We start from the raw sequence: 19760 nt of genomic DNA, 5'->3' as shown, positions 1-19760 counted from the left end.
GACACATTTTTCGAAAAATACTATCACATCGTGTACCCGCAGTGTCGCTACGACAGAGACGGACGGCCGCTTCGGAGCAACGAGGTGATTGGCCCGCGATCACCTGCGCATGCGCGACCCGCGCTATTTTGAATCCATCCCCTGTTATCTCGCCGCGTTCTTCCGTGCACGGCCTCTCTCGCCGAGTATTTCCCAACGAGACCGTCTGCCGAATAACACTCCTACTAACCAGCACGCCGTATTTAATTAACAAGGTAATACGAAGAATGTTATTAATGTCGAATAATCGTGTAGCCTTTGTAGATTTCTAAGTTATTGATCATAGACACGAAGACCATATTTTTGTTGACTTTTTAGCTACCAAGAGATATTTTAACGTGACACGACATTTGAAGATAAGCGATAAAACCACAGTGTTTTATAAGAATGGATTATCGTTTTATTCAACAACTATTTGGCTTAATTGGTATTAGACTGTGTATATATATATATAAATCGTGTTATTAATATCTTTTAAATATCCAATAGCATCTAAAAGCATGTATTTCATTCCAAAATCAAATGAAAAGATTGTTCCAATATGAAATTTATCGATAGTAAATTGAATTTCAAAATTGTTCATAGAAAATGTGACTTATGGTTTTCACTTGTGACCTTCGTATCTCTTTTTAGAAACCGCTGTATTTATATAGCACGTATCAGGGGAAATACCACTATGCTTTAGAGAATACTATAAATAAATATTGTTCGTATAATTTGTAGTTAATAGCGAAATATATATATATATGTTTAAAGTTGCGTTAAAACAACGTGGGGAACTTCTTCTTACCATAGATATAAAATATCTAATTAGTAATTGTTGCATTTAAGATGACTTGGAAAGTGTATTAGAATAATAAAATTTCCCCTGAGACACCTTGTTATATAGTCACCTAACATCAGTGTGCATGAATTAGTGAATAGTCCGGCGATATTACGAACAAGATACCCTTTTCTATTATTTACATATTACACCTTTACGAAATGAACTATATTTTCCCTTCATACACCATTATAATTTCGCAAAACATAATAGAATTTCTCAAAATAGAATTTCTTTCTTGATTAAACATATATATTTATTATATAGTCTACGTTTATTATAATTATTCTATTATCCAGTGTACTGTCTCTTACTTTCATCGATGCTATTCAATTCTGATTCAATTCTAAAATTCAAAATTCATTCTGTATCATAATCCTCTAATTAATATAATTTCCCACGCTGCATATTACGCGTAAGTATACATTTCCGATTACTATTTGCACACCTGAACGAACCAGTAACCATACCCATACCGTATGATCACCAACAGCAACACCCATCACCCATCACCCATCACCCAGTACCCACTGCTAAACGCCAAAATCCCACAACGACTCACTTCCCACCACACTGCACGTGTGAACCAATACAGGACCAGTAAACGAAACATCCGCGCGACTGTGCGCACCTGTAAGTCGCAACTGCGCCCACAATTCGCGTGCGGCAACCTCCCGTTTCGTCGTTTAGTTGGAAAACAGTATCACGCAATTACAAACTGTTCCAGCCTATGAAGTTCCCTACTGCGTACCAGCTAGGTCAGTTTAGTCGCCAAAGCGACTCGACGAAAGAAGAACGAACGCTTTAAAACTGGTGTTCGCGACGTTTTCTTTTTTTTTTTTTTTTTTATCAGCGTTACAACGAAGAAAACCATCACGAGAGATCATCGATCGGGATACGAATCCCTACGAGAAAGGTTGGAAATCGACGACGAGGAAATCATCACCTTGGTAACCAACGGCAAAACATAAGTGCGGGTCGTTGGAAACGTGATACGTGGATTCGAGGAACGTAGCAAGGCGAATATCTCTTCTCTATATGGATTTTTCGGTCCGATTCGATTCACGTCTAGGAAGACGTTGATCTCTCGTAGTCGACATCGGTTTTTTTTTTTCTTCTGTCTGACATGACAGTTCTGGAGGAACTCGACTCGTGGCCTCGGGCATTCAGCAGCTGACGGCAACCAGGCGATCGTACATCCGGGGAAAAGCGTTCAACGCTTGGACAAAGATGGATACTGGCCTCTCCTGGATCCTCGCTTTTGCCTTGATCGCGCTCCTCGTATCGGAAGGTCAGTCCTTTTTATCAACAGAGTAGAATAATCTTTAGATATCTCAAATAACATTAGCGCGATGTTTGTAGTTAGCTAGGTAGCATTGGCACATCCCTTGACTTACGTATCTTTTGACATTAGAAGTACCAAACCCTTTACGATAACAGGTTTTGGATATCTCAGAGAATATTAACGTGGCGTTCATAGATAGTTAAGTAGCATCGGTAGATTCCTTGGTTTTGTCGCTTTCAACACTAGAAATATCAAGAATAACAAGTTTTACAGTTTCTGTTCTTGCAATTCTTAAAACCTCACTGATACTCTTAGTAACATTTATCTGGTATTCGTTACAGGCGTTGATTATCAATTCTAGTACTAACATCGAGTCACACTCGTGATAAGGATTACCAGGCCGATTCAATAAAGACATGTTGTACCTATCGTGTATTGAATGAAAATTTTAACTTCAATTCCTCAGTAACGATTAATAGCTAGTAAAATTATATATGTAATGTTCCGCATTGTAATTATATATGTAATTCTGTGCATTGTCTAGCGCATTGTTATAACAGTGAATACACGTAAGACGCTTAATTAGTTTCTAAACAAATTGTATATAGGATTAGAAATTTATTTGTTGGAAAGGAACGAACTGTTTTATGTTAATTTATGTAGAGTTGCGTGAAAAGATGGGCGAGATAAAGTCGGTGTTCTTCGTTATATCTCAAGATGAATAATCCAGGTCCAAAAATCAATGGAATAGCTCGTAAATGCGAATAATTTTCATGTTATTGCGGTTCTCCTACTTTTAAAACATGTATGAGAAATTAAAAGAGACAAAGGTCAAAGGTAGAAGACCAACGCGCCTGAATGTAAAGTTAAATAACCAAAATCTCAAAACGTGGGGGTTCCTGAAGAAGGAAAAACCAACAAACACTTTATGTTTTTTCAGAGATACTAAAACGACGATTAATGAGACAAATTTATCGTACAGACATTTATGAGTTATTATATAAAATTCTCACAAGTCCATCGTTTGTAAATTTCTCAATTTCATTGTGCAGGTAGTTACATGATTACCGTTTTACTTCCCAATGAACAAATGACTTGCGTCTATAATTTCATTCATAGCAAACAAATGATATAAATAATTCCAAGATAAATTTTAATAACCAATTGTGAAATTTGAAAATAAATTGTCGAATTGAACAGCTCAGCTACTAGATATATATATATATATACTTCAGCGAATCACCTAATATTTTTAGAATTAATAATAATTTTCTATTTTATTTCGACTTTGACGCATTAGGTTGGGCCATCGATTGTTTCAAGTGCGTGTCGATCGACGGCGACAACAAGCCCTGTGACGATCCGTTTCACAACAACGGGAGTCTGGCCTTCCTGGAGTCGCCATGCTTAGGAGGTCGCAAAGGGCGCGATGGTCTTTTCCCCGCGACTGCGTGCATCAAAATAGCTGGAATATATGGTAAAACTTTCCTCTTTTTGTAATCACGAGTGGCCCTTAACCCCTTTCAGCGCTGTCTGTTCAACGAATACACTGTGCCTGCGGGTACAGTACTGTCTGTTCACGGAGGTTTCACCAGCGGAAAAGTTAATATATCGCTCGAAACAATCACCAGATTTATTCTGAATAATCTCGTGAAATTTCCCTATGTATGTTTCCAGATTAAAACGTTTGAAAAATGTTAAAGAAGAACCGTACCTCGGTGGAGATAATTGTAAAAAATATATCGTTCGAGAAAATCAGTAGATTCATTTTAAATAATTGCAGAAAAATAATACAGATTATGTTTGCAGATTCCGGCCTTTCGAAAATAATAGAGAACAATTAGCTTCGTGTAGGTAATCTTTAAATCTTGATTCGAATAGAAATTAAATTTATGTTAGAGTAATTTCGAAATAATTAAGAAATATAATTTTGGTGGTTGTGTCATCGTTATAATTATTTGCCGGCTTCATTGGAAACTACTGTAATGTTACATTAAAACACAGACATCGATATTTTTTCGCATTTCATACAAATAATTTTCATTAAAAAGACGAGGTGAAAATAATTCGTATGTAAAATTGTGTCTACATAAAGTTTCGAATTTTCTCCAACATCGAAGCGAGAAAACATACCACGCGAACCTCAACTGCGACAAAACTTTCAACTTTTATATTTCCTCGAGATTTCGACGGTGCGACAGCAAGAGAACAGATGAAAACTATGTTTGTAATTAACGTGTGATCAATTAGACGAATCCGGCGTCTCTTTGACGGTGAGAAGCTGCGCGCTGGACAGCGGAACTCTGACGACCGACTCCGAAATCATAAGAATGTCACATTGCGGAGGATTCTATTTCGACGACAAGTAAGTGAGATCGCGGAGAAACATAATTTGACTTCGTTTTTTTTTTTCACTCGGCGCTAATTGCAAGAGTTACCATGTCGAGATTGACCCCTATTATAATTGCTACGAGCTCTGACACGATTGCGGATGAGAAAAAAAAAAATAAAAACTAGGTGATTACGACTGTATACGTTAATTTTAATCAATACGTACTTTGCTTCACGGAACGCGTTCGATAAAACAAATTGCATTTATACGTTGCAATTATTTATATTGACATAGTTTTTTCTCGATATTCCAGAGAAATTCCAATCAAATTTTTCTTTTTAATTTTGCCATGGTAGCTCTCGATATTTCTCCTTTTTCTGGCAGTGAATTTTAGTTGCTTCTAAATCAGTTTGTCAAAATGCACGAAAATAAAAATGCGATCACATTTGCATCAAGCAATGTTACTTAGATGATTAATGCGACACGTGTTGATCAATAGCAATTAAAATGTTAGGATGTTCGAGACAAAGTATTTAAGTTGGCTATAGTCGTTTAATTATATCTGCAGCAATAAGGAGACAGCTGCAATATTTGAATTATATTTGAATATTGAATTATGTTATTATTCTATATCAGTAGAATATTAAAAAATGACTTGATTTTGGGTTGGCTCTTGTTGATTTATTTAGATTACTAGGAAGTGGAGCTGCCTCCTTTAATTGCTAATATAATTATATATTATTGGTGAAAGTCGATAATAAAACCATACATGTGATAAAATAATATGCAAAATACTGATCGTAGATTATAATTTCCTAGATACGTTCGCGGATGCGTGCAGTCTTGCAACGATGCGGATGCCTGCAATGGATCCACACGGCGAGCAGTTGCGCTCGTGCTTTTAACTTTATCGATTTTCCTTGGACTAATTTGACGAGGATGGTCAGCGTAAAATTCGCGTTAATTAAAATATAGATAATTATTGTATATATCAAACGAGAAACGATCACCTCTATATATAACGGACCAGTTCGAATGTAAATCAGTAACCTGACCAATTTAGCTGTGGACCAAAGACGTAAGAAAACGAAAATGATAACTCGTAAGTGATACAACGAAAGCTTTTTGGCTATCGTTCGTAAATTATTGCATTTATCCAATATATCAAACGAAAGTTATTATAATCAAACAAAATTTAAAGGTCCAAATAAATACATATGTATGCGTTTCTCATGACGCTATAATTACGAAGGAAAAGTATATAGAATCACTATTTGATACTATTTGATAGTCTGCAGAATAAAAAGAGCAACAACTGCCATTTTACTTAAACGTAACCGTTATTGTTTTATTAATATTCATGCGTAGATTATGTAATTTATGATCTAGTGATTGCTTGGAATTATAGTCGAACGTATATTCGTGAGATTATCGTTATTGCAGACTGTGTAGAAACACAATAAAACAGATTTTTAGCTATAAATCTGCGTATGATTTCTAATGTATCAAATCCCAAATTCGCTCGTAGCTAGCTCTAAGTAATTGCAAACATCACAAATGCTAATGTCACAGCTATAAGCTCGTGGTAACAATGATTACATTTCTTTCTCCTTTTATGGCCACGAAAAAAAAAACAAATTACGCGCTATTTTCGTGTCAGAGATACTTCATGAAACTCGCAAAAACTTTCAGGAGAGACGTTATAGTATATAAATCGAGGATTAAATGGTTAAATCACAACTATGATATAAATACACTATTCAAACCCTAAACGTAAATGTATCTTATAAAACGAAAAATACAAGACGACATCCAAAGATGTTCAAAGAAGATGACCATCTTTTTTCGCTTCGTACTTCACATTTTCTCTTCGCAGTTCAAACAAAACCAAGTTCATAGTATGTGAATTTACAATAAATCATAAAGCTTGCTTCCAATTAAGAAGATACAAAAAGAAAAACAAAAGACACGAGAAGAATTGTTCCCTGAATCTATCCGAAATCGAACGAACGAAAGTTGAGCTATTCGTGATGAGTACATGGAGCATGAAATTCGTTTGGATGTGAATCGCGACGGAGAAATCGAACGGTTCTGATAGAAGCTATGTAAACGAGACAAGATCCCGGGAACAATCTCAAACATGAAAAATCGTATGTCGAACGCGTCGCAAGAATTCGTCGAGTTCTTCTCGCGCGTTGCCTGCTGGATATGGGAGACCATCGAAAAGTTATTCGACATCATTCTCGATTTCTTGGCGAGGATAATCGAGCTGATACTAGCGGTGATGAACCTGATTTTTCAGGTGATCTGTTTCCTAAGGGATCTCTGTATCGAGGCCATGCAAACATTCGCCAACGTCTTTCGAGGGATCGTTAACGTCGTTAGCAATATCAGCTGCGAAGAGGTCGAGGATTTCGTCTCTGCTTGCATCGTTGTTCTGCTTTGGATCGTCGCATTTAAACTCGTGCGGAATTTGTTGCAAGTAGGAATCTTACATATTCGTGGAATTCTTTTCGTTTATCGTATTCCACTGATGATACGCTTGTTAAATTCATTTTGAAGAAGGTTTAACATTGCTACGATCGCCGAATTTTTATGTTTCAATATCGTTCTCGTTTGAACAAAGGAAATGGTTCCTTTAAGGTCCTAAGAACGAGTGGACGATCACGCACATTAATTGCCTAGAAATTTTTTTACAAAAACACGATTAGGTAAAGAAAGCAGGAAGATTTTTTGTTAGATGTTTTTCTGGATAAAATGTACGCAATGTCAACAATTTTTCTACGCGAACAGGTCAAGTAACTTGCTTTGATTTTTAGAAGGAAGAAATACAATGAGGCTTTAGAACGTTAAGCACGTTTGACGAAATACCGAGATACGTTTGTTCCGGTGTATAATGGAAGACTGTGGCACAAAAACCAGGTAATCACAACATTTACGAATTTTAATCGTAGCTTCAGTTATCCTATGTAAAATTGAAAATTCACTCTATGATCTCCAAAGTCTTGATATTATCTGGTTTTTGACCTGACAGTTTTATTACTTGTCATACGGCACTTAAAATAATTGAAACATTTATTAATAACTCTTTAAATATTTCAAAACATTAATTAAATCATGCGAAATAAAGAATCAAAGTATCGTTATATCAAATACACGATATTTCCTTCGTAATAGAACGAAATATTTGGTTCAAGCATTCAAATTATTCAAATAGAAGATTCCCTGACTATTTTGAGCGCCATATACTTACGATTATAATTAATATTCACATACCTGTCGGCGATACATTGTCTTCTTTATGTCCTCTATATCTATTAAACATCATCTTTTTCATTTCCACTGCCATTTAGTTCTTTCTAAACTTTCGTTCTGCATACGTATCATTAAAAGGTTTACACGTTCACACATCCACACGTCCACACATATACGCGTAACTAATACTAACTAATACTAAACGATAATCTCGACAAATCAAAAGTTCGAAGGACGATCCATTCCGAACAACGGAATCTCCTACACTAATCAAAACTATTGTTGATTCACACGATAGTTCCAATGTCATACGTATCTCCCAGAACTCTCGAATAGCTGCGTTTCTTAAACCACGACACACGAGTTTGAACATAAACGACAATAATAAAGTAGAGAGGCTCGAGCCAGGAGTTTGTCCGGCGCAGAGGAGAACAGGGAAAAGGATAAACCGACGTAACGGCAAGCGACCTCGAACTGATCCTAAACAGGAATTCAATGATTAGAAAACAGAAGGTAAAGATTTAAAGAGGAAGAAAAATTAAATATATTAGGTTTAATGTAAAGAGACCATGCATTAATAATGTAATATTTTTTTATGTTAGGAGTATTGAAAAATATAAAAACTAATTTAATATTAACAAATGAAATTGTTAATAATCCTTTTGTCTCACAGATTTAAAAGAGAGATGATCACGCATCTAATACGCGCAATGTATAAAATCTGTACCAAGAAAATTGTAGAAAATAAAATATATTTTCTTATAAATATTATTTCTTATATTTATCGTTGTATCGTACACTTTCTGTTTGTTCGTAAATATTGATACAGAATCCTGATAGACACGTAAGTGCCAGAATAGTAACATTCTCTATTTACAAAACTGTTTTATATAAAATAATAATTTGTATTCTATTATGTACATAATTAAATATTAATCTTTAACGATTATTATCAATTTGTAAAAGAGAGACGTATGAAAGCTTTCCCCTGTAGAACACATTCTATATATCTCATTTCGTATTATAGAAAAAATATAGTCATGTCTCTTCTTTCACACATTGATAGGTAAAATCTCATGGGTCTATCATTTGTACGATAACCGTAATTTGATTATAAATAATTTCGTCGAAATTCGCTTCTGTAACGAAATTAGATAATACTTTGCTTACGTCAAGTTATCCTAATTCGGTTTTACGATATTTGTAGCAGTATTAAGTTAGTTTTCTCAGTCATTTACAACGGTAATAACCAGTTTATGTTCGGGCCAAGAAAATGTCTTTGGAAGTTGAATCTGAAATATATATTGAAAATAAATTATCATAAAGAACTGGTGTTAAACTAGTTTGCTATATCGATACTATTAATTACCTGATTTGGTGAATTTAGAATTTGGAACTCTTGAGCCATCTTTTCACTCAAATCTTCTGGCAGCAAAACTTGTAACCATGGTCCCTGAACTACATATGGTTTTTCTCTAGACACTAAAGTGCCCGTAACTGAGGGAGCAACTATCGTTATTGCTGTATGAGATAATATTGATTTAAACGTGAAATGCCTTCCGTGCATAACACGACCCCTATAAAAACACATTTATGTTTAACATTCATTCAATAATAAAATTAGCTAAATAATGTTACAAGAATATTTACTTTATTGCTAATGGTAACAAAGATCCGGCTTCAAGATTAAATGTCAAATGAAGACCTGGTAAAACTTTGATAAAACTTTCGTTTGGTAAATTTGTATCTTGCTCACAAGGAGACAATCTTTCTGACTTAATAATTGGTTTTATATCTTCATCTTCTTCGTCTGATTCGCTTTTTGTCTCTCTATATTTCTCTGTACTTTTATCACTGTTTACTTGGACCCACCTATGAAATATAAGTTAATATATAGTATAATATAATATATAATATAACAAGTAGATCTTTTACTGATAAATACAGGATACTTACCAACATTTTGCAGATACACCACTTAAATTAGAACCCTCCTTTTCTATACCAGTTTCTATTTTCTCTGCTATAGAGGGATCATCTTCCATAACAGAGTACATCCTTCTCATCTCAGTTACCAACCATGGTCCACAACCACGACTAGACTTTAGTAAATTTACAAGGCCTAAACCATTCCAATGCTGTGCAGCTTGTAGCTCTTCAGAAGTAACTCCTACAATTTGAACAAATGAAACCTGTAACATTGTACATGAACCATTAAAAATATTTTATTTTAAATTTTCATGTATTTGGAAAACAAACCAAATTAATTGAACAATTTTACTCAAAAGTAATTTCAAATAATAAACTTACATCACCATGTGGCGTAGATATGGATGCTGGTAACTGTGGATCCCTGCCCATTAGAATTTGTGTGATGCGCCCATTGCCATTGTCTAAAGGTGCATGCCATGAAACATGGTCTCCAGGTAACAACATGTTACCAGAATTAAAAACATATTTTGCTAACTGTTGCATCACATTTGCTGGCCAAGTGGGAGGAGTCATCTCGTTCCTTTCCCTGACTAATCTAAATGTTAGCTCAAATCCAAAGCCACTTGGACGACCTAGACCACTTTTTGGATGTATCCGCCCATCTCCATGCAGATCTGATAAACCAAAACTTCAACAAAAAAAAAAAAAAGAACATTTCTTACTCCAACATCAATAAACATTATTGTTCTGTAGCAAAAGAAAATATAATTAAAATAAGATTTAAACCGAAAAATGACAATAGAATTTTCAAGGACTTTTGGTAGAACCAAAATAACTCTAAACTTAATCTCAAAAGATATACTAGATTTAGTGAATGGTGGAACGTATTTAGATAGAAGGCAAACGGAAAAGAGAAGACGTGCGGATCTATTTCCGACGCATCGTGCTTCAAATGACTTTATCTTCCTGTACCCTATACTTTCTATATATAGAAAAAGAGAGAACTATTGGAACAGCTGCTCCAGACTGAAGAAGGAAGGGTCACCCATTGAAAATGATAAAAAAAGAATGGGCGCCCTTTCGCAGTAGACCATTCGTCATTCGGCGCTTAGTTTTTAATGAGGAATTCCTGAAACGAGCATTCATTTATCTTTCGACAACGCGAGTTATATATCTGTCTATGTAAAAGTCATATTTCGGTAGTTTTAACTCAATACAAAATTTAAGTTTCTAATAAATAGATATTTCGGATATATCTCTAATGTAAAAACATAATACAAGATATTCTTTAAATTTCTATAGTGTCGTACGTAATAAAAGACAGTAAAAGCCGAAGTTAGTAGGTTGTAACTACCCCAATGCTCGTGCCTAGCTTTAATGTACCAGAACGGTAAATGTAATCCCCGAATGACAGAAATGGGTGACACATACACGTGTCATCGAGGATGTGTCGGAAAAATAACATGAGCCCACATCAAACAGAGGCAGGCACACTCCTACTATTCAACAACGTGGCACTAACGAATACCCGACTTCCCGTTTTTTTCCAACACTTCGATTCTTCCTTCTTTACCAGGTCACTGGAAAAAAATGTGACTTGTCTCTTTTGAATGAACGATGCGCCGCAGTGTCGCTCTAACGATCGCGTGCGCAGCGGAAGAAATCGTTGACAAATCATCATAAAAATTTTGTACTTCAGATTTACTCAAAATATATTCAATAAATGCAAACTGCGGATTTTCATGCAAACTCATATTTTTGAGAATATATTTAAAAGAAGTAAAACCGCGGTAGAAAATTGTTTTGATTATCAAGTATTATAGAAAGCACTATACTTTGGGTATTTTACATACTTTTTGTGCAACTTCTCAATTTTCAATCTCCTGTAAGTGCATAAAAATCCACAGTCTAGTAATAATTTATAATTTATCTTTTTATGCTTTTAAAATATAATGATATTCTTCTGCTTGTCGATTACTTGTATTAAATTACATGTTTATTGAAAAGTGAATTTTGGGTGAATAGATAAGTGTTTCGAAATAATATGTAGAATGGTGAAACTCACCTAATATAATGCCAATGTGGTGGTATTCCCAATTCCGGGCAGCCAGAATTTTCGTACATGCTTATGTAGTCGAGAGGATCCGGACCCCCCAACCTAGGTAAAGGTGCACAGAAAATCTCAGTTATTTCGTTTTACATCCGGTTAAATGTGCGTACGGCTAAGGGTGGCTAAATATAAATCGTCTTCCCTTCTTGTGCAAGAGTTCCATACCCAAACTCGATAGGAACCACCTTTCTGATACAGTACTTTACGATTTTGTATCGATCGAAAAATTCAAAGATTCGCGATAAAATAAATAAACCCAATTGAATGTAATATAAAAATATTATTTAACAAATGATAATTTTATGTCGTAGAATATTACACGTATAATCTTACAAATAAATAAGAAGTAAAGACTACTTTCTAATATTTACTGTTGTAGTAACTTGTTTTTAGAAATATTAAATATTTACGTCATTTTTTTCATTTGTACTATTCCGACTAATTATGCAATCCTAATACAAGTTTATGAAGAAAAACTATCGTAATAAAGCATCTAAGTACTAAAAGTAAATAATATTTAAGAATGAATAAAAAAATAAAGCAATAATTTTTAATACATTTGCATTATGGCCCATAGGAAACGCGTCGTAAATAAATTCCAGTATATTTTTCATACACTATACCATAAAGAACTGAACTACAATATCCAATATATTATAAATGCAAATAATAACACTGCAATATTTCTTCTCCCGTTCTGTCATAAACACTGAGCATAAAATTTAAACCTTCCACGTTAGTACCGCTAGAAAACTACTTTTTATGGGTAGATTAAATTGAAGAATTCTTACCAGTATTTTACAACTGCAGTGACAGTGAGCGGATTGCTTTGGTCCGGATAGATCTCTTTACAAAGATTGTGCAAAGCATCAAGTCCTAGAGCTCGTGCTGTCGGTGCCTGGATCGGTTGTCCCGGTGGAAAACTTCGACAAAATTCTTCTCTTTCACGCATATTTCCGTACATATACGCAGATTTCCAACTACAAAATGTACTGCTTCGAAAATATTATGAATACGCGACACACGATCACTTTGTTTATTGTGGTGCAACCACTGTATGCACCTTCCACCGAACACGAAACATACGTCTCTGGTTCCTGACAAAACTAAATTCTTTCAGAGCGGACGACCGAATGATTCCAAAATCACTGCGCGTCTTTAAAAGTCACTATAGGCAACAGGGGAAAACACTTTTTCATTAGTCGACGTATTTGAAGCGTGTTTCTATTGGTTCATTCCGATCGAGATATAATAACCTCAATCCAATAGAATAATTCTCGTACACAATTACATATGCTAACCAACACGAATTATACGATTGAAGGTGTACTTTATCGGTGTGTTCTGGTAAACTTTGAACAGAAGTGCATTTAAACATGTCAAACTCGGCAAGATGAGGTTACGGTATTCGGTTTTATTTTTACTTTGTCTCTTGTGGGATTTACAAATATGTTCGGGAACAATGTCAGTAAATAATACCACAGACTTCCAGCAAGAGTACAGACCCGAAGGTCCATTGGTAATGTGCAAATTTCTGTGAGTATTTACTGAGCACTCGCTGGCAGTTGTTTATTTGCTAATAAAGAATTAATTCTATTTCGCTAAATTGTTTATTTGTATAGTACGAATATATGTTTTTCAGGCCAAAAGAATTTATAGAATGTGAAGAGCCTATTGATCATAAAGGTAATAAAACTGCCAAAGATGAAACTGGATTTGGTTGTGTAAAGGTAATATTGCATACACACATAGAGCTATTATACATATCAGTGGCTTAATAGACGTTTTCTTTCTAGTTTGGAGGTTCCAAGTATGAAGATGTTGAAAAAACTAAAGTGTCATGTACTGTATTACCATATATTGAGTGTTATGGACCCAGAACATTTAATCGGGAAGGAGTTCCTTGTATAAAATATAGTGACCATTATTTTACTACTACTTTACTATATAGTATTCTGTTAGGTTTCTTGGGTATGGATCGGTTTTGTTTAGGACAAACTGGTACTGCTGTTGGCAAACTATTGACATTGGGAGGAGTGGGTGTATGGTGGGTTTTTGATGTAATTCTGTTAGTCACAGGTTCTTTACAACCTGAAGATGGCAGTAATTGGAATCCTTATGTATAATATACCAAACAGAAGAAACAAATTCCAAATCTGCAAAATAAAATCAAGTGTTTTGTATGCTATCCTTTTTAAATAAATATTCAATAATTTCGAATTTACGAAATTACTGAGATACTTTTTGTAAAAATGAATTTATATTTACTTGTATATATATCTTAATGTGTAAATAAATATTCCTGTTAGAAAAGTTGCTTTTAAATATCTATGGTTCCTATCCCATTTTTTTTTTTTTTTTTTTTTTATTAAAAGCATTGACTTGGGAAGAATTTGACAATTATTTCAAAAAAGCGCTTGATTACAAATATACATGTATAAATATGTTTCTACACTTATCTATTATAATTCATAATCATCTGGATGGTACAGTTCACTAAGTAATCTGTAAACATATGATGGTGCATTTCCACCCCTGAAAAAGATAAAAATATATTATTACATAATTAACTTGCACATAAAAAATTAAAACCTTTAAGATTGTTATCCTTACGAGTTTGAAATAAATAATGTAACTAATTCTGGGGGTACATAATCAAAAACTGGATTATACACATGAATTCTTTCTAACAAAGATGCATTTGCGCCATCAATTACACCTTGCAATGGTGAATTATGTTTGTTAAAACCATCTTGTTCATGAGAGTAAAGATAGAGTGGCGAGAGTTTATACAGCGGTAGTAAAACCATTACTGGGACAGAATAATGTTTTGCAGCTTGAGCAACTGTATGTGAACCTGAAATAGCTCTCAATCCTCCATTTGCCATGACAGAATGTGTACCAATTATTACTTTATTTACTCGAGACATCATTGCAAAAATTGCTACATCTGATATTAAAGTAGTTTTGATTTTTGCCTTTGACAGATTTACTGCCATTTCATGACCCTATTAATGATCAAAATATGTTTAGTTAGATTTGTGCAAAATTTGTAACATAACACATACATACACTTAATGACGGCCCTCCTTCAGCTACTATAACTTCGAAAGCTCTTGTTTTAGCTGCTCTATTAAAAAATTCCTCCACTAATGTAGATTTACCAATTGTCATAATAATTTCGTTAGAATGAATGTGTTCAGAAGCTTGCTGTGTAATATTTTCTGCACTAAAAGAGAAACAAACAAAGTATAACACTGTATAAAACATAGTTCCTTGTAATTTCATTGTTCATTAGAACTAACCAGGTTTCTAACTCAACTTCAAATTCATTAATATGTTCTATGATAGCTGATTTTAAAGAAGGTATAGAAATGTTAAAATCAACTTCCTGATCACCTTCAGCAGTGAGAATTTTATGTAGAGATTCTTGTGTATCTGTTTCATCGGTATTATTTTTTAATTCGGAAGTATATTCTTCCCTAATTATTTGTAGTATTCTACGGACCATATTTCCAATAGAGAATTCAAGGGGAATAGCTTCCACTAAATACTTTCCATTTTTTGTAATTATATTCATTAAATTCCTTTTAGAAAAACAAAATATATACACATATATATAAGTAATTTGCTTTTGTTGTATTCTTAACTTTTGTAGGATCATATATACCTAAGAAGACACACAAATAAAGTTACTACAAAATAATAAAATTCTTTGTCATTTTAAGTCAAAAAGTTCAGTCGTAGTTAAATCTATTATTTTTAATAAAAATATCGACTATCAGTAACTGGAATGCTAATCATATTAAACATTGACATCTCTTTATTTAGTGTTTCTTAGATTTACATAAAGTTATATTGAATAGAAAGAAATATAATTCCTACTCAGCAGTAGTCCATTCTACATTATTTATGATATCTTTCAGAACCAATATAGTAGCCACTACGATATTATGTGTACCTTTGACATTGCTGAAATACAAAATATGATAAAATTTCGCTCTACTCGAGGTTAGACTACTTTATTAAATCCTCACCGATAATGAATATCATTTATTAAATTTAACACTCCTTCGTTAATATCCCCGTCTTCCGTGTTAACCATTTTAACGAAAAGCTATTAGAAATTTCTTTTCTCGTAAATATTATTCCTTTCTAGAAAAACAGTATGAAGGATTTGAACATTTTTTCTATCAATATCTTATAAATTATACCGATAACATCAATATGCCAATTGCCACTACTAGTAAACTGATATAATGATTGGTTCTTGGTTTTGCTTTACTTCTCATTTGGCTCTGTTACGTTGCACGTGTATTTTAACCGCGTGACATGTGCACTACACGTTCGATTTTCGATTTCCAACATTTAATTTTGTTATAAATACTTTGAGGAATATTTGATAATTTATTTGCTTGAGTTTATTTTTTGGTTTTTACGGCATGGCTGACATTGGGAACGTTGTAAGTATGATAAACCTAGTGATGTACAAATTTTTTTTTCATATGAAAATGATCCTTAACCTATGTATATCTTTCGATATAAATATTACTGTAAATTTGATTACAATTGTAAAAATTAAAAAATCCTTGTCTCGAATTTAAAATACGTTATTTGTTGATTACTTTATATCACTATAACAAAATCTTCTAAACTTACAAAGTTATTCTAATATTTAATTACTATTGTTTTTGTTGGTATATGACTAAATTTTATTTTGATATGTTATGTATTATATACCAATATATATATATATTTATTTATTTATTTATTAATTTAGAACAAATTATTTTAATTTTAAGACTGCAGATCAATTAATAACTGGTAGTAGTATATTGTCTAGGCCTGCAGAAGAATTTGAAAATGATGTAAGTTACAAATAAACAACAAGAAATAATGGAATTTATGAAGGTAATAATCACAATAATTCCCTTTTTCTAGCCCTCTATAGAAGCAATGTGGGCAATGAAAGCCATGGAACATGCTGAAGTTTATTTTAATGTAAAATAAATTTTATTATAATTGACTTAATTCTATATAACAAGAAGCAAAAGAATCAGAAATTTTTAATTTTTAATTTGATATTTCTATTTTAGATTTTATGTTCAGTTGATCCTAAATTTTTGAAACTTACACCTCATGATGAACAAATATATAAAACCTTTCGTGATGCTTTTCCTGATCTCGAAGTAGATAAAATAAATGAAGATGAATTAAAATCTTCTGAAGGAAAGATGAAATGGAGACCATTCTGTGAACAATTTAAGGGACTTGTTGAAGATTATAGTTTTGGTACATTGTTAAGAGCAGACTGCGAAGGAGATTACTCAGAAGAAAACAGTATACTCACAACTAGAATACAATTTTATGCCATTGAACTTGCCAGAAATAGAGAAGGATTCAATGATGGTATTAGACAAAAGTACAAACCAAAGCAGTCTACAGAAAAATCATAAATTGATAATTATAATTTTCTGATATTATGTGTTAATTATTTGGATAGCGTGTAATTTTTCATCTATAATTTTTTATAACTTGAATATATAAGATACTACAAAATGTTATTTATAATAAGCAGTGTCATGAAATAAATGAGTTTAAGAAAAATATATTATTATCAGTATAAAACTTTTATTTCATATTTTTTATTTGTAAACTAACTAAAGGATTTGATGCACGTGCTTGATATTTTAATTGTGTAGCAGTAGGTTTAGATGCTGCAGCTTCTCTATTGAACTTTCTCTTTCTGTTAGTACCAACAAGCCTTTTCAAAGTTGGTGGAACTATATAATCTGGTACATCCTTCAGGTGTGATTGTAATTTTACAGTATGCAATGCTTTGTCTTGTCTCAATGATTGTAGATCTTTCGGATTATCTTCAAAATAGCTTTTTAATTTTTGACAATTAAGTACCTCTTGTTTTATCTCCTTTAGACGAGCTTCCCGAACAGCAATTCTCGTTACTGCTTTCCAGGCATCTTTTGCTCGATATCTGAAAACAAATATTTATGAAGTCAAATGTACAACGAGCTTAAAATAAAACTTTTATCTAACATACCGAAAACCTTCGACCTCTTCTAGCTTGAATTGATACGTCTTAAATAATGTATCACGATTATAACAATGTTTTAATTCGCTTTCAACTTGTTCAAGAAGCGGTCTTTCTCTTATCGATACAAAACTTAATGCCGTTCCTTGGTTTTTACCTCGAGCCGTACGTCCGGCTCTATGAATGTAAGAATTTACATCTTGAGGAAAATCGAAATTAATTACATTGGACACAAATTGAAAATCAATACCACGCGCAACACCGGATTCTTTGTCCTTCTTTCGTCTTCCTCTTTTAACTTTTATTATATGAGGCTGTCAGAAATAAAAATTAGAATTCTATACTAGTCTACACGTACACATAAATTGTATATAAACATATAATATTTACTTCTTCTAAAGATTTTTCATCTGATGCTATTATAATGTCATATGTTCCAGAATTAAATTGAGTGACTGCTCTACATCTTGAAACTGCTGGCAACTCAGAGTTTAAAACACAAGTTGGTATACCAAATTGTTCTAGAAACAACTTTAGCTTATAACATCTATCTACTGTATTTACAAATATTATAGTTTTTCCTCTAAAAAAATAAATAAAATTTTTTATTAATAAACTACAAGTTTCTTCAATTGTACTATTCAGTCTCATGGATTTACCGAACTAAATGTAACTTTAGTAAAGCATATAAAATAGCAGCTTTGTCATTTTCTTCTGCTGCAAGACTATAATGTGATAATTGCGATAACGGAGCTAGTGGTGGTTCCTCTAATTTCAAGACTGCTGGACTACGAAGTACCAACTTTTTAAGCGTTACCACATCCTCTGATAATGTTGCAGAGGCTAAAGCTGCTTGATATACTATAGGTAAATAATTCAATAAACTTTTTATTTCATCCTCATATCCAAATGAAAATACCTGAAATATAATAATAAAATTGTTATATACACAAACAAATAATTGGATTAAGATTGCTTACCAAATCAGCTTCATCAATTATTAATGTTTCAAGAGATTGTTTCAATTTCATATTATTTGCTTTTAAATGTTGTAATAATCTACTTGGAGTACCAACAACAATATCAGGTTTTTCTGCTAATAACGGTTTCTGTGCGCTAAGATCTAATTGTGGACTGACATCAATAGCTTTTACTTCTCTGCTACATTTTACTGTTAAGCAAATTATGACATCATGTATTTGTTTACATAACTCTTTACTCGGAGCTACGATAAGTCCTTTAATTTCTTGTTTCTTTTGCATTCGTTTATTCAATAAAATTTTTTGTATAAGTGGTATAGTAAATGCAGCTGTTTTCCCAGATCCTGTGCGAGCTCGGATTAAGATATCTTTTCCCTCCATCATTAACGGTATAGCTTTCTCTTGTATCAATGTAGGTTCCACCCAACCTAATTTCGAGATAGCCTAAAATATTTATATTATTTTATACGTAAATGTACAATTACGAATGGGAAATTAATTTTAGGAAACAAAAATATGAACTATGTAATGATATAATAATTTATAGTAAACAATTACTTATACATTGGAAATATAACCTCTTTTTTAGGGATAATAAAAATGTACGATATCTTACCTTTAAAATTCTGTCGTCTAGTTCTAATTCATGAAAATATTTTGGTTTAGTTTCATTCTCATCATCCACTTCCATTTCGTTCGATGCCATAATGAACAAAAATATGCTTTTCAAATTAAAAAGCACGTGTCAATTTGTCAGTACAACTTGAACTGTTTGTTTCTATCGACTTCCATTAACGAGTGGCGCCATTTCATAACTATCTCAAACAGATAATTTTATCTTGATTTCATATCTAATTTCAAATGTCTATGTTGCACGTACAGGAAACAAAATAGAAATTGTTTAATAATAAACTGCAAATTGACTTCGTTTTGACGATAGATAAAAATTACGGCG

The 19760-nt window shown here is 33.0% G+C and overlaps 7 protein-coding genes across 13 annotated transcripts; 4 read left to right on the top strand and 3 right to left on the bottom strand.

Moving 5' to 3' along the window:
• Nucleotides 1-131: 131 nt before the first annotated feature.
• LOC122576012 lies at nt 132-5933 on the top strand. 4 transcript variants are annotated; one of them, XM_043745706.1, is made up of 6 exons: nt 132-254; nt 1590-1620; nt 1716-2153; nt 3448-3624; nt 4398-4512; nt 5299-5933. In XM_043745706.1, the coding sequence occupies exons 3-6, from the start codon at nt 2093-2095 to the stop codon at nt 5411-5413; spliced, it is 468 nt and encodes a 155-aa protein (XP_043601641.1). In that variant the 5' UTR covers nt 132-254; nt 1590-1620; nt 1716-2092; the 3' UTR covers nt 5414-5933. The 4 variants fall into 4 exon arrangements, 3 of the variants coding, with proteins under 3 accessions (XP_043601641.1, XP_043601640.1, XP_043601639.1); XM_043745705.1 differs by lacking the exon at nt 1590-1620; XM_043745704.1 differs by having other exon boundaries at nt 162-254; nt 1458-2153.
• Nucleotides 5934-6088: 155 nt separating this feature from the next.
• On the top strand, nt 6089-8237 carry LOC122576013. Its single transcript, XM_043745707.1, has 2 exons — nt 6089-6961; nt 8058-8237. Exons 1-2 carry the CDS (start codon nt 6620-6622, stop codon nt 8235-8237), a joined length of 522 nt encoding a protein of 173 aa, XP_043601642.1. The 5' UTR covers nt 6089-6619.
• Nucleotides 8238-8493: 256 nt separating this feature from the next.
• On the bottom strand, nt 8494-12899 carry LOC122575863 (suppressor of fused homolog). The gene is made up of 7 exons (XM_043745351.1): nt 12568-12899; nt 11732-11824; nt 10045-10354; nt 9691-9926; nt 9385-9606; nt 9104-9311; nt 8494-9026 (listed from the first exon to the last, which is right to left on the bottom strand). The coding sequence occupies exons 1-7, from the start codon at nt 12738-12740 to the stop codon at nt 8961-8963; spliced, it is 1308 nt and encodes a 435-aa protein (XP_043601286.1). The 5' UTR covers nt 12741-12899; the 3' UTR covers nt 8494-8960.
• Nucleotides 12900-13017: 118 nt separating this feature from the next.
• On the top strand, nt 13018-13932 carry LOC122575869 (TM2 domain-containing protein CG11103). The gene is made up of 3 exons (XM_043745361.1): nt 13018-13312; nt 13419-13506; nt 13573-13932. The coding sequence occupies exons 1-3, from the start codon at nt 13170-13172 to the stop codon at nt 13900-13902; spliced, it is 561 nt and encodes a 186-aa protein (XP_043601296.1). The 5' UTR covers nt 13018-13169; the 3' UTR covers nt 13903-13932.
• A 158-nt stretch (nt 13933-14090) lies between these two features.
• LOC122575864 (translation initiation factor eIF-2B subunit beta) lies at nt 14091-15955 on the bottom strand. Of its 3 annotated transcripts, none has more exons than XM_043745353.1 (6): nt 15814-15955; nt 15738-15748; nt 15082-15446; nt 14849-15005; nt 14390-14784; nt 14091-14311 (listed from the first exon to the last, which is right to left on the bottom strand). In XM_043745353.1, the coding sequence occupies exons 1-6, from the start codon at nt 15827-15829 to the stop codon at nt 14239-14241; spliced, it is 1017 nt and encodes a 338-aa protein (XP_043601288.1). In that variant the 5' UTR covers nt 15830-15955; the 3' UTR covers nt 14091-14238. The 3 variants fall into 3 exon arrangements, with proteins under 3 accessions (XP_043601288.1, XP_043601287.1, XP_043601289.1); XM_043745352.1 differs by having other exon boundaries at nt 15082-15363; nt 15662-15748; nt 15814-15951; XM_043745354.1 differs by having other exon boundaries at nt 15082-15363; nt 15814-15942.
• Nucleotides 15956-16097: 142 nt separating this feature from the next.
• Nucleotides 16098-17379, top strand: LOC122575870 (protein PBDC1). Its single transcript, XM_043745362.1, has 4 exons — nt 16098-16239; nt 16579-16644; nt 16718-16777; nt 16873-17379. The coding sequence occupies exons 1-4, from the start codon at nt 16219-16221 to the stop codon at nt 17230-17232; spliced, it is 507 nt and encodes a 168-aa protein (XP_043601297.1). The 5' UTR covers nt 16098-16218; the 3' UTR covers nt 17233-17379.
• Nucleotides 17127-19623, bottom strand: LOC122575861 (probable ATP-dependent RNA helicase DDX56). 2 transcript variants are annotated; one of them, XM_043745349.1, is made up of 7 exons: nt 19422-19623; nt 18806-19249; nt 18485-18744; nt 18216-18408; nt 17835-18139; nt 17438-17768; nt 17127-17215 (listed from the first exon to the last, which is right to left on the bottom strand). In XM_043745349.1, exons 1-7 carry the CDS (start codon nt 19509-19511, stop codon nt 17189-17191), a joined length of 1650 nt encoding a protein of 549 aa, XP_043601284.1. In that variant the 5' UTR covers nt 19512-19623; the 3' UTR covers nt 17127-17188. The 2 variants fall into 2 exon arrangements, with proteins under 2 accessions (XP_043601284.1, XP_043601283.1); XM_043745348.1 differs by lacking the exon at nt 17127-17215 and having other exon boundaries at nt 17386-17768.
• Between the last annotated feature and the right edge of the window lie 137 nt (nt 19624-19760).

This window comes from Bombus pyrosoma, linkage group LG15, assembly GCF_014825855.1.
Source record: "Bombus pyrosoma isolate SC7728 linkage group LG15, ASM1482585v1, whole genome shotgun sequence".
Taxonomy (NCBI): Eukaryota; Metazoa; Arthropoda; class Insecta; order Hymenoptera; family Apidae; genus Bombus; species Bombus pyrosoma.
This window is presented reverse-complemented; position numbering and strand designations above follow the sequence as displayed.

What these genes read in the sequence shown, in the direction of transcription:
- LOC122575861 (XM_043745348.1), bottom strand. Translation starts at nt 19,511, where the DNA reads ATGGCATCGAACGAAATGGAAGTGGATGATGAGAATGAAACTAAACCA. An exon ending in TAATTGATGAAGCTGATTTG is followed by an intron (nt 18,745 to 18,805) that starts GTAAGCAATCTT and finishes ATTATATTTCAG; the next exon opens with GTATTTTCATTTGGATATGA. An exon ending in CTAAAGTTACATTTAGTTCG is followed by an intron (nt 18,409 to 18,484) that starts GTAAATCCATGA and finishes TTATTTTTTTAG; the next exon opens with AGGAAAAACTATAATATTTG.
- LOC122575869 (XM_043745361.1), top strand. Translation starts at nt 13,170, where the DNA reads ATGAGGTTACGGTATTCGGTTTTATTTTTACTTTGTCTCTTGTGGGAT. An exon ending in TTGGTAATGTGCAAATTTCT is followed by an intron (nt 13,313 to 13,418) that starts GTGAGTATTTAC and finishes TATGTTTTTCAG; the next exon opens with GCCAAAAGAATTTATAGAAT. An exon ending in CTGGATTTGGTTGTGTAAAG is followed by an intron (nt 13,507 to 13,572) that starts GTAATATTGCAT and finishes TTTTCTTTCTAG; the next exon opens with TTTGGAGGTTCCAAGTATGA.
- LOC122575864 (XM_043745352.1), bottom strand. Translation starts at nt 15,881, where the DNA reads ATGGTTAACACGGAAGACGGGGATATTAACGAAGGAGTGTTAAATTTA. An exon ending in GAAGTTGAGTTAGAAACCTG is followed by an intron (nt 15,006 to 15,081) that starts GTTAGTTCTAAT and finishes TTTCTCTTTTAG; the next exon opens with TGCAGAAAATATTACACAGC. An exon ending in AAGGAGGGCCGTCATTAAGT is followed by an intron (nt 14,785 to 14,848) that starts GTATGTATGTGT and finishes GATCATTAATAG; the next exon opens with GGTCATGAAATGGCAGTAAA.
- LOC122576013 (XM_043745707.1), top strand. Translation starts at nt 6,620, where the DNA reads ATGAAAAATCGTATGTCGAACGCGTCGCAAGAATTCGTCGAGTTCTTC. An exon ending in TCGTGCGGAATTTGTTGCAA is followed by an intron (nt 6,962 to 8,057) that starts GTAGGAATCTTA and finishes CGTATCTCCCAG; the next exon opens with AACTCTCGAATAGCTGCGTT.
- LOC122576012 (XM_043745705.1), top strand. Translation starts at nt 2,093, where the DNA reads ATGGATACTGGCCTCTCCTGGATCCTCGCTTTTGCCTTGATCGCGCTC. An exon ending in CAAAATAGCTGGAATATATG is followed by an intron (nt 3,625 to 4,397) that starts GTAAAACTTTCC and finishes GTGATCAATTAG; the next exon opens with ACGAATCCGGCGTCTCTTTG. An exon ending in GGATTCTATTTCGACGACAA is followed by an intron (nt 4,513 to 5,298) that starts GTAAGTGAGATC and finishes ATAATTTCCTAG; the next exon opens with ATACGTTCGCGGATGCGTGC.
- LOC122575870 (XM_043745362.1), top strand. Translation starts at nt 16,219, where the DNA reads ATGGCTGACATTGGGAACGTT. An exon ending in CAGAAGAATTTGAAAATGAT is followed by an intron (nt 16,645 to 16,717) that starts GTAAGTTACAAA and finishes CCCTTTTTCTAG; the next exon opens with CCCTCTATAGAAGCAATGTG. An exon ending in ATGCTGAAGTTTATTTTAAT is followed by an intron (nt 16,778 to 16,872) that starts GTAAAATAAATT and finishes TTTCTATTTTAG; the next exon opens with ATTTTATGTTCAGTTGATCC.
- LOC122575863 (XM_043745351.1), bottom strand. Translation starts at nt 12,740, where the DNA reads ATGTACGGAAATATGCGTGAAAGAGAAGAATTTTGTCGAAGTTTTCCA. An exon ending in ACTGCAGTTGTAAAATACTG is followed by an intron (nt 11,825 to 12,567) that starts GTAAGAATTCTT and finishes ACCTTTACCTAG; the next exon opens with GTTGGGGGGTCCGGATCCTC. An exon ending in TATCTACGCCACATGGTGAT is followed by an intron (nt 9,927 to 10,044) that starts GTAAGTTTATTA and finishes ACAATGTTACAG; the next exon opens with GTTTCATTTGTTCAAATTGT.